Source organism: Dioscorea cayenensis, chromosome 14 (assembly GCF_009730915.1).
Source record: "Dioscorea cayenensis subsp. rotundata cultivar TDr96_F1 chromosome 14, TDr96_F1_v2_PseudoChromosome.rev07_lg8_w22 25.fasta, whole genome shotgun sequence".
NCBI lineage: Eukaryota > Viridiplantae > Streptophyta > Magnoliopsida > Dioscoreales > Dioscoreaceae > Dioscorea > Dioscorea cayenensis.
The window spans coordinates 20,629,289-20,645,366 of NC_052484.1; the positions used below are offsets into that span (position 1 = coordinate 20,629,289).

Below are 16,078 nucleotides of genomic sequence, written 5' to 3' on the forward strand. Positions count from 1 at the left end.
TAAATCAACTTTCAATTTTGGGAGCGTGCATTATGAAGACCACATATTATTAATCATGCCTGCATAGAAAATTATTTAAAAAGAAAAAATCATGCCTGCATAGAAAATTTGTAGATTAACAATAAAAAAAAATAGATAGTGATATTTGATTAGATGAAATGACGGAAAAATCCTTGGGGACTGACTAATCAAGTTCTTGCTTAGCTTTTATAAGCTGCAAACAGTGTTCATCAAGCTTGTATCCTCTGGCTATAAATATGCAATCCAGTTCCTTCTCTCAAACATGCCAAGCTTGGAACAATGGCTTCTCCACTTACACTACCCTTATTATTAGCTTCAATTCTGATGGTCTTACTGGCTTCTCAATTAGTCACTGCAGAACACTCTGAACAGGCAGAGTCAAGCAGAGTATATTTCAGATTCCATTCTTTGATTCATGCACTAAAGCATTCAATTTGAAACAAGTAAATCAACATCACTAATGTTCAGGTGTACATTGTTTTTCTGGGAGAACGTAAACATGATGATCCAGAACTAGTCCAAAAATCACACCATGACATGCTCACATCTCTGCTCGGAAGGTATACGTATATAAACATTGAATTTTTTTAATATATATAGTTTTACTTTACTGATGGCATAAACTTGACGTTTTTTTCCAGCAAAGAGAAAGCTCTAAAGTCTATAATCTATAGTTACAAGCATGGGTTTTCAGGATTCGCAGCCACACTGACAGAGTCCCAAGCCAAACAACTTTCAGGTCTCCATAGTATCTATATATATCACAGTGAATAATATTACAGTGTGCGAGCTAGGCATTCAAACAGTCATCTTAATCTCAATACAGGTTTTCCGGGGGTGATCAGTGTAAAACCAAATCAAAAACGCCAACTGCAAACAACCAGAAGCTGGGACTTCCTTGGTCTTCCATATGACCACCCTGAAGAAGGAACACTTCTCCAGAAAGCCAACTATGGAGAGAATGTCATCATTGGTGTCGTTGACACAGGCACGCAACAAACAAATTAAAGAGCTCTTCCTCCTCTGTTTCTCTAATTGTTTTTTAATCTTACTGAGAAGGAATTCCATTTTTCAGGTATATGGCCTGAATCAAGGAGCTTCAGAGATGAAGGTTTCGGTCCCATGCCATCAAGATGGAAAGGCAAGTGCCAAACAGGGCAACAATTCAACGAAAACCATTGCAACAAGAAGCTGATCGGCGTGCGGTGGTACTCTCGAGGAGTTGATAAGGATGCTCTGCAAGGTGAATATCTTTCGGCACGGGACTTGAACGGACATGGAACACACACGGCCTCCACTGCTGCTGGTGTGCTCGTACCCAACGTGAGCTTCAACGGCATAGCGGCAGGGGCGGCACGCGGTGGCGCACTCCGAGCGAGACTGGCAATGTATAAGGTGTGCTGGGGAGTTGGCGGTGCATGCTTCGACGCACCCATTCTCAAGGCCATCGACGATGCCATCCACGATGGCGTGGATGTCTTATCGTTGTCACTGGGGTCATTTGTGGATGAGCAAATGGGTACACTGTTCGCTGTTTCCAAAGGCATGACCATCGTCTTCGCGGCAGGGAACGATGGCCCTGCGCCACAGACTGTATCGGCTTCTGTTCCATGGATCATTAGCGTGGCCGCATCCACCTTGGACCGCTCCTTCCCCACCGTCCTCAACTTCGACAACAATCTCAAATTAGTGGTACCTATCCCATATATGTGGCTTCAATGCTTTTTTTTTTTGTTGTTGTTTTTTGTTTTTGGCAATCCACTATCCACCATCAATCGCCAATTCACCTCATTTAATTGCAGGCTCAAGGTCTGTTCTATGAGAGCAAATACAGTACTTTCAAACCATTTGTTGCTGGCGACAGGTACTATCATCCAACTGAGTATATATATGTAGAATTGTATGAGTGTTGTTGTTTGGTTGTTTTATTTTTAATAAACTATCATTTTTTTTTTGTAGGTGTAACCAGGAGACACTCAGGGGCGTGGATCTTACTGGTAAAATAGTGCTCTGTTTTTCACCGAATGAGGTCTCGAGCATACTCCCCAGGGATGACTTCGGGATAGCGTTGTCTACTGCAGTGGCAGCAGGAGCTGGAGGGGTCATATATGCAGCGTATCCCACTGATTTACTTTATGGTGTTTCTGATATATGCCATGGCATTCCTTGTGTATTTGTAGATATTGAAGCTGCCTTGAAAATATTCTATTTTTCTGGAAAGTGAGCACCAATTTCCTGTCTGACTCCTAATTCAGCACTGAATTTGTTTCTCTCTTTCATGAATTTATGCTGATGTCTTTGTGGCCTGACAGCTCAACTGTGAAAGTGAGTCTCACTAGGACTGTTGAGGGAGATGAAGTTTGGGCACCCGTAGTGGCAGCTTTCTCATCCAGAGGACCTAGCCATGCTTTCCCTTCTGTGATTAAGGTGCTCAGAATGTGACATAATTATTGCAGCATTATCAACTGATGTGTTGCTATCACAATTATCAACTCTATTAATTATTTATGTTTTGCCAGCCCGATGTTGCAGCCCCAGGATCCAATATCTTGGCTGCGGTTGGTGACTCTTATGTTTTTGAGTCAGGGACCTCAATGGCATGCCCCCATATCTCTGGAATAGCCGCACTTCTTAAAGCTGCTCACCCAGATTGGTCTCCTGCTGCTATTAAGTCAGCAATAATAACAACCGGTACTGCTACTACTATCACTCACAACCGTTATTACTGCTGCTATTGCTACTATAAGTAACATCAAATTTGCTGCTCTTTATGCTTAATTGTCATTCCTTGAAGCAATGACCACTGATGGATACGGGCAACCAATTTTTGCAAACGGAGTTCCACGGAAGGTTGCAGACCCTTTTGATTACGGCGGTGGAGTTGTTAGTCCAAATAGAGCTGTGGATCCGGGTCTTGTTTATGATGTCCATCCCAACGACTATCTAAAGTTCTTCAATTGCACTCTTGCTCTAGACAGTGAATGTGACATTCTCACTGCACCATTATATTACCTTAATGTTCCTTCAATTGCCATTCCGGATCTCAGAACCACCCAAAATGTTTGGAGAACTGTTTTTAATGTTGGGAATGTGGATGTGACATATAAAGCCATGGTTGAACCTCCTTCAGGAATCAAAATGGTGGTGGAACCTGCTGTTCTTGTGTTTGATGCCAAGAAGAAGATGAACAGTTTCAAGGTGACTTTCACGGCGACTCGTAAGGTGCAGGGGCTGTATACTTTTGGAAGCTTGACTTGGGTAGATGGCAAGGGTCATTCTGTTAGAATTCCAATAGCAGTGCGCACTGTGGTTTATGATAACTATTCAGACGCTTCATAAAATCAGGATGCTGGAAGCACTTCTAATTATCTAGAATTATGAATAAAATCATGGTTATTATGCTTGTATGGTAATAGATGAAGCTTTCTGCAAATTTTAATGAGCTCTATGTTTTCCTCTGTGATATTTTCAACTATTTATCATTTTAACATGTTTTAATGAAACCACAATTGTGTTATTTATTTTCTTTCTTTATCAATTAGATATATGCCCACTATGTTTAAATTTATAAGAAAATACAAAAATATAGTGTGATTTATAATTTTATTAAAAATATATGTATAAAAATTCGTTCTTATATTATAGATTTTTTTATGAATAATAATTTAAATTAGTGCGTTGTACTCGATAATTACCTTGCCACCTCTTTTATCGAGAGTTTAAATCCTATATATTCTTGGGATGTTCACAATAAGCATACAAGAGGATTACATTGTCAGAAAGTTATATAATTATGTGTTCTATGTAATGGGTTGATGTGGTGTTTCACACTATGAGGATGAGTTGCCCTTCTTTGGATTGTTGGAGGCCAACAACAAAAGGCAACACTCTTCATGGGCATGACCAAAGCCACCACATTCTCTACACTTGACCTTCTTCTGCAACTTCTCTTTTTTTTTTATTTAGGAGATCTTCTTTCTAAAAATTTTGCATGTTATCTTGTATTTTTTGAATATGTTGTGTAGCTTCCTAGACAGAGACTCAATTTCATCCTCTTCTCTATCTTCATCTTCATCTTCATCTACATCACCTTGTTGCCACTCTTTTTGCCGTCTAGCTTCTACCTTCAGTGCCATGTCTTCTTCTTTTAGTTCCGACTTCTGGTTCATCTCATAGGCTTGTAGAGATTCTATCAATTCATCTAGTCTCAAGGATGAGATGTCATGTGTTTCTTCAATAGCCGCAACCTTAGCTTCAAGTATTCTTGGTAGAGACCTAAGAGTTTTTCAAACAAGCTTTTCAACAGAATATTTCTTATCGAGTTGGAATGCTTGATTTGCTATGCCCATCAATTTGGTATTAAATATTGCTATTGTCTCATCTTCTTCCATCTTGGGATTCTTTACCTTGGTAATTAGCATATGAAACTTGGAGGTTCTCACTTAATTTGTTTCTTCATGGATCCTTTGTAGAATATCCCATGTTGCATTGGCTCAATCATATGTTGCAATTTACTTGAACTGGTTCTCATCAACTCCTCCAAAAATAGTATTGAGAGCCTTCCCGTTTGCGCTTGTATCTTCTAAACTCCAGTTACTCTTCTTCTTCTTGATCTCATTCTTCTCGGCATCTACTTCAATTGGATGAGACCACCCTTCTTTCACCACGGTCCGCGTACTGTCATTAAGTGACTTAATGAAGGCCTTCATACGCGCCTTCCAATATTAATAATTTGAACCACTTAGTAGTTGTGGTCATGTGACAAACACTCCTCTTCCGGCCATCACCGGAACAAGCTTGGATCTCACCGACTTTGAAACCAAAGTGAATAACGGCTACCAACTCTCTGATACCACTTGTTAGTTCCAGAGGTGTAGTAGTGTGTTAATTTCACTCAATCTCTTATGTAATGTAACCACACACACTCAATAAAAAATCAAACACGCAAGAGAAAGGAAACACACAAATTGGTTACCCAGTTCGGCACAACTTGCCTACATCGGGGAGGCTAAGCCTGGAGATCAACAACCCACTAAAAGAAATGAAAAACAATAAGTATAACTCTCACACTCATCCTCACAAAGATAAAGAATAATCTTTCCTAGATTGCTCGATGCTCATTCTCACTCACTTTTACCCAAAGAACTCTCTCTGGTGGCACAATCTAAATTTCAGAGCAGGGTCTTTATATAGATGTCTCAAAGTCTCAAAAATAGTGCTTCCATCTTTTAGAATCTCTGCAGTTTTTCCTAACTTAGACACTTTCCAAAGTTTGACGTTGCAACTCATGTTGTAATCGAGCTTGCAACATGACCCACCTACTGATCCTGAGTGAGTTCTACCCTCCATTGCAACACGACCTTGCGACACCCCTAGTCCTCCCGATTGTGCCAGTCCAAGTCGATGTAGTTAACTCCTCCCGAGCAATCTTTGCCAACAACTAGCTTGCCTCATCGCATCAAATCAGCAGGTCACTCTCCCGAGGGTCGCTCCCACTAAGGTGCGGCTCCATCTTACCAAAGATGGTCTTCAAAGATCTTCAAAATCTTCTTTCCAAACTTGATCCCCATTCATCCAAGTTTGGTCTTCAATATCTTATTACTAAACTTGATCTCCTTTAATCCAAGTTTAGCTCTTCAATATATCTTCCAAGAATAATCTTCATTTATCGAAGTTTGGGCTTTAATCATCTCCAAATATATGCTCTTGCCAAAAGTAGCTTTGTCCTTGAATAGGTTAGTCTTCTCAATTAGTTGTGACCATAGATATCCATGTGTTTTCAATTAGATCTCCTTTCCAAAGATAGTTGTGTAGATATTCTCCACATTATTTTTCTTGTTTCTCAAGAAAGATCTTCCAAAGTTGATTGCTCTTACTAAAGATATCTTCAATATATTTTCTTCACTTGGTTTCTTGAGAGAGATCCTCTAAATATAAGCTCTTACCAAAGATAGATACACATGGTTTCTTGAGAGATCCTCCAAATATAGGACAAACTATGGTCTTCAAGTCTTCAACTCACATCATCATCTTTTGCAAAGTCATCTTGTCATGTCACTAAGCTTGCCACATCATCGTCATTGCCACATCATCTTGACTTGGTGTCAAATGATGCCAACTATTGCCTAGTTCTAAAAACTAATATTAAATTGGATTATTTGGGATTCACACCAGTGTTTCGCCCATTGTTCCGTGACCCAAGTACTATTTATAGTGTTATTCAAAATGGGTCCCTTGGATTTAGTTGCTCAGTTTGATTCTTGCAAATCTTTTGGACGTATATGCAATGGACTTTTATTGTTTCATATAACGCATGACCGAGTTAATAAGTTTTTATGGGGTATATAAACTATCGTAACTAGTGTACATCTATACATTTTTTGTTTTTTTGACAAACCCTTAAATGGAGAGTGCTTGTTGTCTATTTTTAAAATAAATAAATAAATAAAATATTTTTATTGAATATATTGAGTAGAACTTAAGCTTTATAATTAAATCAAATATTATTCTTCATTTTTATCTTTTAGAGAGAAAATCTAAACTCAAGCTTTTCTTATTGCAATCTAATATTAACAACTTACTTCGATGCTAAAATGACGGGACCATTTTCAACGTTAGCATAAAAACAAGTGGCAAAATAATTATAATTATAATTAAAAGTCAACTTTCCGACAAAGGCATTGCTTAGGGCTGCAGCCTTTGCTTGAAGTAACATATAAGAAAATTACATTCCCACAAAAGTGAACATAATTTTCTCAAGTGGCTTCGTGTGGTGTTTCGCATAATGTGCACTGAGTTGTGGCATCTTTGGCTTTTAAGTGGCTTTTCATGATTCCCACCCACCCCTGCGCGCGCAAACACGCGCACGCATTCACACACGCACAAAGAAGAAAGAAAAAAAACAACTAATCTAACTATATTCCAATTGAAACAAAATTTACATAAAAAAATCAATAAGATGACATTAATTCAAATCCTGGATTATAACATATAAATCATAAATAGTTACTTCACGAAACCATTCTTTTGAACATTTTATTTATGATTATAAACATTTGCAATTTATAAAACAGTGGTCACAAATTTTTTTTTTATGATATAAAAATTACTTAATTTTTTTTTAATTGCACTTGCGACCATTATAACATGTTTTAAGGCAGTTTCCGGTGCCATATCAGCATCACATTAATAAACTCATCGAAAACAGCCTTAAAATAGATCATTATGTCTACACTTGCAACTAAAAAAAATTAAATAATATTTATATTAAAAAAAAAATTTGTGGTTACATCAATGTAAATTATAGATATTTGTGGTCATAAGTAAAATGAATCCCCACAATCCTTGACTTTTAAACTTTTCTTTCTTTCCTCTATTGTTGTGATTTTGTCCGATGTCTTTTATTACGAGTGGATGTTTTTGATAAAAGAGTGGATAAACCACTGATTTATTAAAAATAAAGAAAACAGTATAAAGAAGAGGAAACTCTCACCAGAAGTGAGGAAGGACAGAAAATAAACTAAGAGCTAGAACAAAGAGGAAGATAAAATCTAATCAGGCGAAAGGCACCGTCTGACGACTCAGGCCTGACTAGAAGATCGGGAGGGTCTGCTATTCCTGTGGATGTTTGGTTATATTTGTTGTAGCTTAGTTTCTTAATTTACAGTGGATGTGGATAATTTTTTTGAATAGCAACAATCCTTGATTTGCATGTTTGATACTTTGATGTCATCTTTTACTGTGATTTTGTCCCGCCCACATCTTTTTTTATTACAAGGGGATGCTCTAGTACATTTGTTATATTTTAGTTTGCAATGTGTGAGTCTGTGTCCGGTTCTATCTTTTTATTTTCTGGTCTCTCCGAACTTATGTACTTACTAGTTTTTTTTAATAAATTATAATTTATTCACTTTATTTAATGTATATATATATATATTATTGTGAATATATAGCTATATATATATATATATATATATATATATATATATATTTAATTTTTTATAACAATAAATTAAAAAGATATATTAGACTAACTTCTATATTATTTTTTTTAAAAAAATGGATAAATCACAATTTATTAAACAAGAAAAGAGTAAGAGCAACAAGTAGGAAGGAAACAGACAATAGAAGCCCAATAAAAAAAAGACAAACCAAAAATCAAACAAGTTAATTCCAATATGAATGGAGAATTTTGTTTTTTTATTAATATTATGATTTTTTTTGATAAAATGGATAAACCACATTTATTAAGAAGCAGCACAAAATAAGATACAAACAGTAGAGCGCCTGTAAACAAGGGCACCGACAGCAAGGTATCCCACATAGGCAAGAACAAACTAAAACAACTCATAGAACAAAACACATTACATAACAAAGTCCACTAGGCGTGGAATAAAACAAAAACAAACACTGAAAAGTCTGCTCCTAGAAGATAAGGACAACCCTTAGGAGGTCAGTTGTGAAGGCACAAAAAATCTAGCCCCTGCTATCCTCAAACCTCAGGGGCTACTTAGCTCACCACTCTTGGGATTTTCAAATCCCAGGCTTCTCATGACCGCATGTGCTGACTCTTCCAGCTTTTGTCTCTTTTGTTCTGAAATTGCAAACACCCAAAGCAAGAACATGTGAGAAACATTAAAAATCACAGACATAGTAGTATACCAAAGCGATCATCAAAGATTCTTCTATTTCTTTCTGGCAAAATATTCCAAATTAAAGCCCTAGATAAAATGTCCCAAGTTTCCTTCTTCCCCCCTCTTAGCTTGCTCCTCCAAGGACCCCACAAGTCTGTAAGGGACGCCGTAGGGTCTACTGAGGGAAGGTTTTGACGGAAGTGATCCCAAATTTGGACTGCAAAAGAACAGTTAATAAACAGATGGTCCGCCGATTCAATATCATTGAAGCAAAGTAAGCATGTAGCAGTTGGGAGTTTGTTGAATCTTTTGCTAGGTTTTCGAGTGTGAGTATTTCATTATCCTAAGCTAGCCAAGTGAAAGCCTTAACCTTCCTCGGGCAGACTCCACTCCAAATAATCTTACTTGGATGGCATCGCACTCCTCCATCTATCAAGTAGGTATAGAAGGATTTGATCGAGAAAAAAAGCGTTAGCAATACGATTCCATCGTTTAAGATCTTTGGAATCTCCATTTAGATTTATCAAGTGATCATCAATGAAGGGGTCTAGCTCCCTTAGTATGTATTGGAAGTTTGGTGCTAAGGCATTCACTGTATCTTCTGTGTCTGTTGATTCTGTAAAAGCTTCTAGCCACAAATCTCTAGGTGCTTTTCCTCCCATCCAGCCATCTAGCCAAAAGTGAGTGGACTTACCATCTTGCACATTTTGCGTAAAGCATTTCCTAAAGGCTGGTAAGCAACTTAAAATACCTCCCCAAAAGTATAACTCCGATTTGGTTTACATGTTGAAAAGGTTCCAGTAATGGTGATGTTGGTAGTAGTTGTATTTTATCACTGCAGCTCCACACCATTTTGACTCTGAGATAATTTTCCACTACTATTTTTCCTGATAAGGCTAAGTTAAATTCCTTCATGTTTAGAATACCCCATCCTCTTAAGTCGCGAGGTCTACAAATGCATTTCCAGTTAACTAGTCTACTGCCAGCCTTGTCTAAGTTTGGGCCTTTCCACAAGAAATGACGACGGATGCGATATATAGCTTTGACAACCTAGGTTAGGAGCTTATAGATGAACATCCAATAAGTGGGGATAGTAGTAAGTACAGAGTTCACCGACATGAGTTTACCTCCAAGAGAAAGCATTCTAGATTTCCAGGAAGCCAGTCTGGAGTGAATCTTAGATATGACGGTTTCCCAGTCCTGGCGGTTGGGTTGCCTGCCTGAGATCGGAATTCCCAGATACGTAAATGGAAGAATTCTAGTTGAGGAGTGTAAGGTTCTCGATAGGGACCTGTTTGGTTAAAGTCTAATTCTTGTTGAATAAAGGCTAGTTTTGTGTGAATTAATGGCTAGCCTAGACATCCCTTGGAAGAGATACAAAATGAGTTTTATGATTCCTAGGTCTTTTGCCCCTCCTGCTATCAAGAGAATCAAATCATCTGCATATTGGAATTAGTAGATCTTTCCAACATCATCTAGGGGAACTCTATACAGGACACCAGAGGAAAGGGCATTTGAAACATTGTACTTAGGACATCAACTGCCAGAATGAACCGTAGGAGGGAGAGTGGATCACCTTGTCTTAACCCTCTCCGATATCCAACATAACCATTCATTAAGCCATTTACTAAAATAGAGGATTTGGAAGTTACTAGCATACTTTCTATCCAGTCAATCCAACAATCTCCAAATCCTTTAGCTTTCAAGAGCTCTAAAAGGAAGTCCCAGTCCACCATGTCGAAGGCTTTAGCAAAGTCCATTTTTATAATATTGCTAGTCAATCTTTATTTTGGAGACTGAAGATTGTCTCTCCTGCCACTACAATATTGTCCAAGATACATCTACCCGAAATAAAGACGGACTAAGTTGATTCAATAAGCGAGTCAATGACTTTTCTTAGTTTGAAAGCCAAAATTTTCAAGATTATCTTGAAACATGACTTGATTAGGCTGATTGGGTGGAAGTCGGTTGAATATTCTGGGGATTTAACCTTAGGTACTAGAACAATGTTCGCCTAATTAATTCGTTCCAGATTAGCTGTACCATTATAGAGGTCTTGACAAAGAGCTATCAAGTCGTTTTCAATTATAGACTAGAATTTCTAAACGAAGAAGAAAGGGAAACCATTAGGTCTCTGGTCTTATCAGCTCCTAGCTCAAAGGTGGCTTTTTTAATTTCCTCTTGAGTGAATGGAGCCTCTAAAGTTGTAAGGTCCACCCTGTCCTTATTAATTAGCAACCTATCCCAATCAAATCGTAGGCGTGTAGGGCTTTTAGTGCCAAAATCCGATCATAATATAGAAGAGAAGATTTTCCCAATTTCTCTCGTCTCTTCAAAGGTGGATTGATTATGAATAATATGGGAAATGAAAATTTGATTACCACAACCATTTGCCACTGCGTGGAAAAACTTAGTATTGTCATTTCCTTCCTAATGAAATTTCAATTACCCTAACCATTTGCCACTATATGGAAAAACTTAGTATTGGCATCTCCTTCCTTGAGCCAGGTTACCCTTGAGCATTGGAGTTAGTACACTTCTTCTTGAAATAGAGTGTTTTTCAAGTTTTGCCGCAATTCCGAATCTTTCTTAATTTCGACCTTTGTGAGGCTGCGTGTCTCCTTGATAGAATCTAAGATTTCAATTTCATGGAGAATTTTCAGTTCTACAATTTGATGGAGCCAAATTGAGATCTAGCCCACTCTCACAGCCTATCTCTAGTATGAGCTAATTTTTTGACATGGTGAAAACCCCACACCCTTACGGTTTGGATTTCGCTCAACAAGATTGGATAAGTTCATTAAAACCTTCTATGGAAAACTAGGCTAGTTCAAACCTGAATTGGTGTTGTTTGAAGTTGTGATTTCCTATTGTTAGCTTAATGTGGGCATGATCAGATCCAAATCTTGGGATGCATGGACTGACTAATCCTTGGGTGGCAACTCAACCAGTCTTGATTCACTAAAAAATGATCTAGCCTCACATAGGTGGCATTGACTTGTCCATTAGTCCAGGTGAAGTGTCTACCGATGAAAAGCGGCTCAGTAAGAAATAAGTCGCATTTTAGAGCTTGCGCCCGAGTGATATCTTTTAAGTTTGGGATATTTCTATTCTTGTTTGTAGTAGAAAAGATGGCATTAAAGTCACCACAGATCACCCACGGAAAGGCTCTACCCCCGTTGCTAGAACATATTTCATTCCAAAAAGACCGTTTGAGGTGTTTGTCATTAGGTCCGTAAACTGAAGTACAAAACCAGTTTCTTTTTCCTAAGGGATTTGTAAACATTATGATCTGGATTAATGCACAAGATTATATAAACATAATAATTGATTTGATTTAATTAAAGTTTGAAAATGCAAAAATAAAAACAACAAAACGTAGTGGTCGGGCTGCTTTCTTTTTTATTAGTGCCTTTGCAATCAATGAGGTTCAAATAAAACAATATGAAAGTGAAAGGAAATTTTTTTTTGTGTGGGTCTACATATCTCATCCTTTGATCACCTCAAAACCAATTTAGATATTTTGTGCGTTGAACTAATATTCTGTATGAGATCATTATTTTGGAGATAAAATTAGTAGAGTAGTACCTCGCCGTCTTATAATATCTATTTACTAAGCCTATGCCTTCCTTCTTGTATTTAATTACGAGTCAACTATGTTTTTTTAAGTAAATGATTGATATTTAGTTTAACAATATATATATATATACAAATAATTGAATCCAGGGAAAGGAAAGTTATGCAATTAACTCTCATTGAAAAGTCAAGGAATTTTCAATGAGTGGTGTGATTAACTCCGATGTGGCAAGTTTAGATTCGATTTTCTTCTGACACATAAACTGTATGTAGGGTGGCTTAGCCGCATTATTAAAAAAAATAATAATAAATGTAATTTTGAAAAAATATTTATTAATGTTTTTATTCTCAAGTGGTCAAAGATGTCTCCTACAGCCATACTATCAATTTATTTAGTGATGAAAGATTAGTATAAAAAAAACATAGAATTTAAAAGGCATGATTTTTGGAAATCTATAATTTTTTAATTGACGGAGGAATGCGCAGTCCACTGTATTCTAATTTTTGAAAAATTCATTGTCCAAGTAAAATTATTCTTTTTTACTGGTTTGTTTGGGATAATAAAATTCTCACACTCACTAATCTCTTTAAGAAGGGATGTAACCCAAACGCCACAGATACTTGCACTCTTTGTCACAAAGATTCTAAAACTGTGGATCATCTCTTTTTAGACTGTGTCTATTTTTTCCGATTTTGGTCTTACTTTTCCAACATTCTTGATCTACAATCTCTACCTTCCACAGTTGCAAGCATCTGGACCTTATGGTTACCTTCATTACATTCAAACATTAGATTGCTGTGGGACCTACTTTCTAGAGCAATTATCTGGAATATTTGATTGGAATGTAACAACCGCATCTTTCAAAACACTGCACTATCTTTTCCTAAAGTATTATTCAAAATCTTTAATATGCTGCTTGCTTGGTTTTCTACAGCTTCTTTACCCCACCAGCATACACTCAATGAAGCCTCCAAGAAGATAAAGCGCTCCCTTGACTTCCTGAGCGCACGGACCGCAGATAACACCGGCAATCTTGACACTCCATTGATTCAGGAGTAATCTACTCTTTCTTGCAGCTCGAACTGTCCTGTGACTCCAGACGAATTTCTTCGCTTTCCCAGCTGCTTTATCTGTTTACTTGTATTTCTTTTTTTTTTTGAGTTCTTCACTGCTGGTGAGAACTCTTTGATTTGTTTTACCTGTTGGTTGTATTTTTGGTGTGCTGCTTTTCTTTTTCAATAAAAAAAGGCATGATTTCTCCAAGTCTACAAAATGTGAGGTTTTATGATAATCACAAGCTTATAATTATTTATTTATTCAAAAATTTATTTAAATTAAAATATCATTACAGTTTATGTCCGCGTGATTGTTCTTCGGAATAAAATGAGAAAAGTAAGGGATATAAATCTCTTCATTACGGGGTTAGTTGTTGCAATCAAATCAATCAATTATAGTATCATTCATTTGAGCAGGATTTGTGATATAAAAAATAGGAGTAGTTTTGTTGTTACATATTCATCACTTCCTAAAGAGAAAAATATGAATTGAAAAGTCTGATTCTTTCCTCAAAATTTTAGTTTAATTATAACTATCTATTCTAAGTTTAATAAGATTAGTGAATTTAAATTGTAGTGTGATCTAATTTTATATATAAAAAAACATATAAACGTAAACTTTTAAGTGTTACATGTTGTGCAGTGGCAGAGAAAATTTGTTTCTTTAATATTTATTTATTTATTTATTTATTGAAAAAGATGACAACCAATGCATCACAAAAGAATTGTCAAGGGATTTGCAAGTTTTTTTTTTTTTTTTAAAGTGGATATACCACATTCATAAATAAAAGTAAAATAGATACAATAGAAATCCACTAGATATGAAACCACAAAAAAACATAATAAAATGGGAGGAACAACGGGTCTCCTCCTGACCCATAAACTTGGAGAGGAGATAAATCATATCTTCTTACAGGAGATCTATTGAATAATATTTTTATAGTATTATAACAATATTGTCATTCTAAAATTTTGACTATAGATCTATTTGTTCATTATTCAAGTAACAATTCACTCCAATACACCGTAGTTTTTTTTAATATTAATCATGATTAATAAAATTATTATCATAAACTCCCCAACTTTTCCTTCCTTTCTTTGATACAAACAAAAACACAAGTAAATGATTTGACTTCAGGTGGTCCGTTCCACTGACATGATTGTCCAACAACTCTCTAGAATGCACTCTCCATTTGAAAGAAGCTTTCTCCCTTTAAATCATCACAAGAAGACAATGAATATCGATGAAACACATGGCCTAAGAAAATTATTTGTTATTCCAACATCTTTTATTGTGTTCAAACTAGTTTGTCTTATAAAATGATAAATAATCCCAACCCAGCGAATTATACGTTTTGATAATATGAATCAATTGTTCAATTGTTCTTATCCTCAATATATTCCTTTTCTTTTGAATCAGTTCTCCTCCACAAAAATCAATTATGATAGAATGATTTATATCCACCAGAACTATTACCAGTTGGTTTTATTTTATTAAATTAGGAGAACTAATATGTGACATTGTACTTCACTTTTTTATAGCATAGTACAAGAAAATAACAGCTTTCTGAAACTAAAAAAAAAATTACTCACATATATATTCTTTGGGTAAATATATAGAATACCCATGGAGCATTAAAAAAAATTATAAAATAAAGATATAGCAAATTTATCTATGCTACAGACAAATTTCCCCATAGATTACTTAAAAAAGACTTGTATAGGTAAAATGTTAGTGAGTAAATTATATTTATTCATAAATTATTTGTGGAATATGTCTATGGATACCACTGTTGCAATAATCCCTGAATACTTCAAAAGGGAATTAGACTTCATAATATCACCGGCTAATTATCTTAATATATTGTCTACGAATAAGTTGTTTTATTTTACCGTTATTTATTTATTTTTTTTCTCCTTGTTTTTTGTCTGCTTGTGTTGTATGCCTGATGTTTCTGATTTTTTTTTAATAAATTTGTGGTTTATTCACTTTATTAAAAAAATTATTTTATTTAATATGAAACTCATTTGCGTGTAATTAATTAATAACAATGCTTTTACATAATAAAAAAAACTATTATTTGAAAAAAAAATTGTAAAGATATTTTTGCAGCTTTAAATATTATAAACAAATTCAATGACAAAAAATCATCATTATAGCCAAAAATAATTCGCCAGCGGAAGTTACTGATTTTCGACCAATTAGTTTAATCAATTCCTCCTATAAAATCATTTCCAAGATACTTGCCCCTAGATTAAGTTAAGTAATCAGCTTTGTTTGATGATTCCCAATCAGCTTTTATTAAAATGCATTGTGGATAATATCATCGCTACCCAAAAAGTGATTTTTAGTCTTCAATAACGGAAATTTCTTTATTAGGCATTCAAAGTGGATTTTGCAAAGACCTTTGAGTCACTAGAGTAGAGCTTTTTACTAGAGATTTTGGAGGCAAGGGGATTTGGATCCTGATGGTTAACATAGATACATACAATACTTAAAACTACAAAGACCCAGATACTCATCCATGGGACAACACAGGGTTATATCTGTTGTAAAAGAGGTCTAAGGTAAGGAGATCTACTTTCCCCTCTCCTTTTTGCACTAGCATCAGATGCCCTACGTGCAATGTTTTATCTGCCATTAAATCCAAAGTCCTGATAAAAGTACAGCTGGACCAAACTAAGAACATCTGCCACCTCCAATATGCTGATGATCTAATCATTTTCTTAGTAGAAGGACATGATGGCCTCAGTATAATTAAACTAATACTTTATCTATTCGAAGGCTCATT

At 35.8% G+C, this 16,078-nt stretch overlaps 1 protein-coding gene across 1 annotated transcript; it reads left to right on the forward strand.

Moving 5' to 3' along the window:
• The first annotated feature begins 252 nt into the window (after positions 1–252).
• LOC120275893 (subtilisin-like protease SBT3.5) lies at positions 253–3,538 on the forward strand. The gene is made up of 10 exons (XM_039282622.1): positions 253–408; positions 490–581; positions 663–760; positions 848–1,009; positions 1,097–1,713; positions 1,824–1,885; positions 1,981–2,241; positions 2,334–2,448; positions 2,541–2,712; positions 2,816–3,538. Exons 1-10 carry the CDS (start codon positions 301–303, stop codon positions 3,358–3,360), a joined length of 2,232 nt encoding a protein of 743 aa, XP_039138556.1. The 5' UTR covers positions 253–300; the 3' UTR covers positions 3,361–3,538.
• Positions 3,539–16,078: the final 12,540 nt, after the last annotated feature.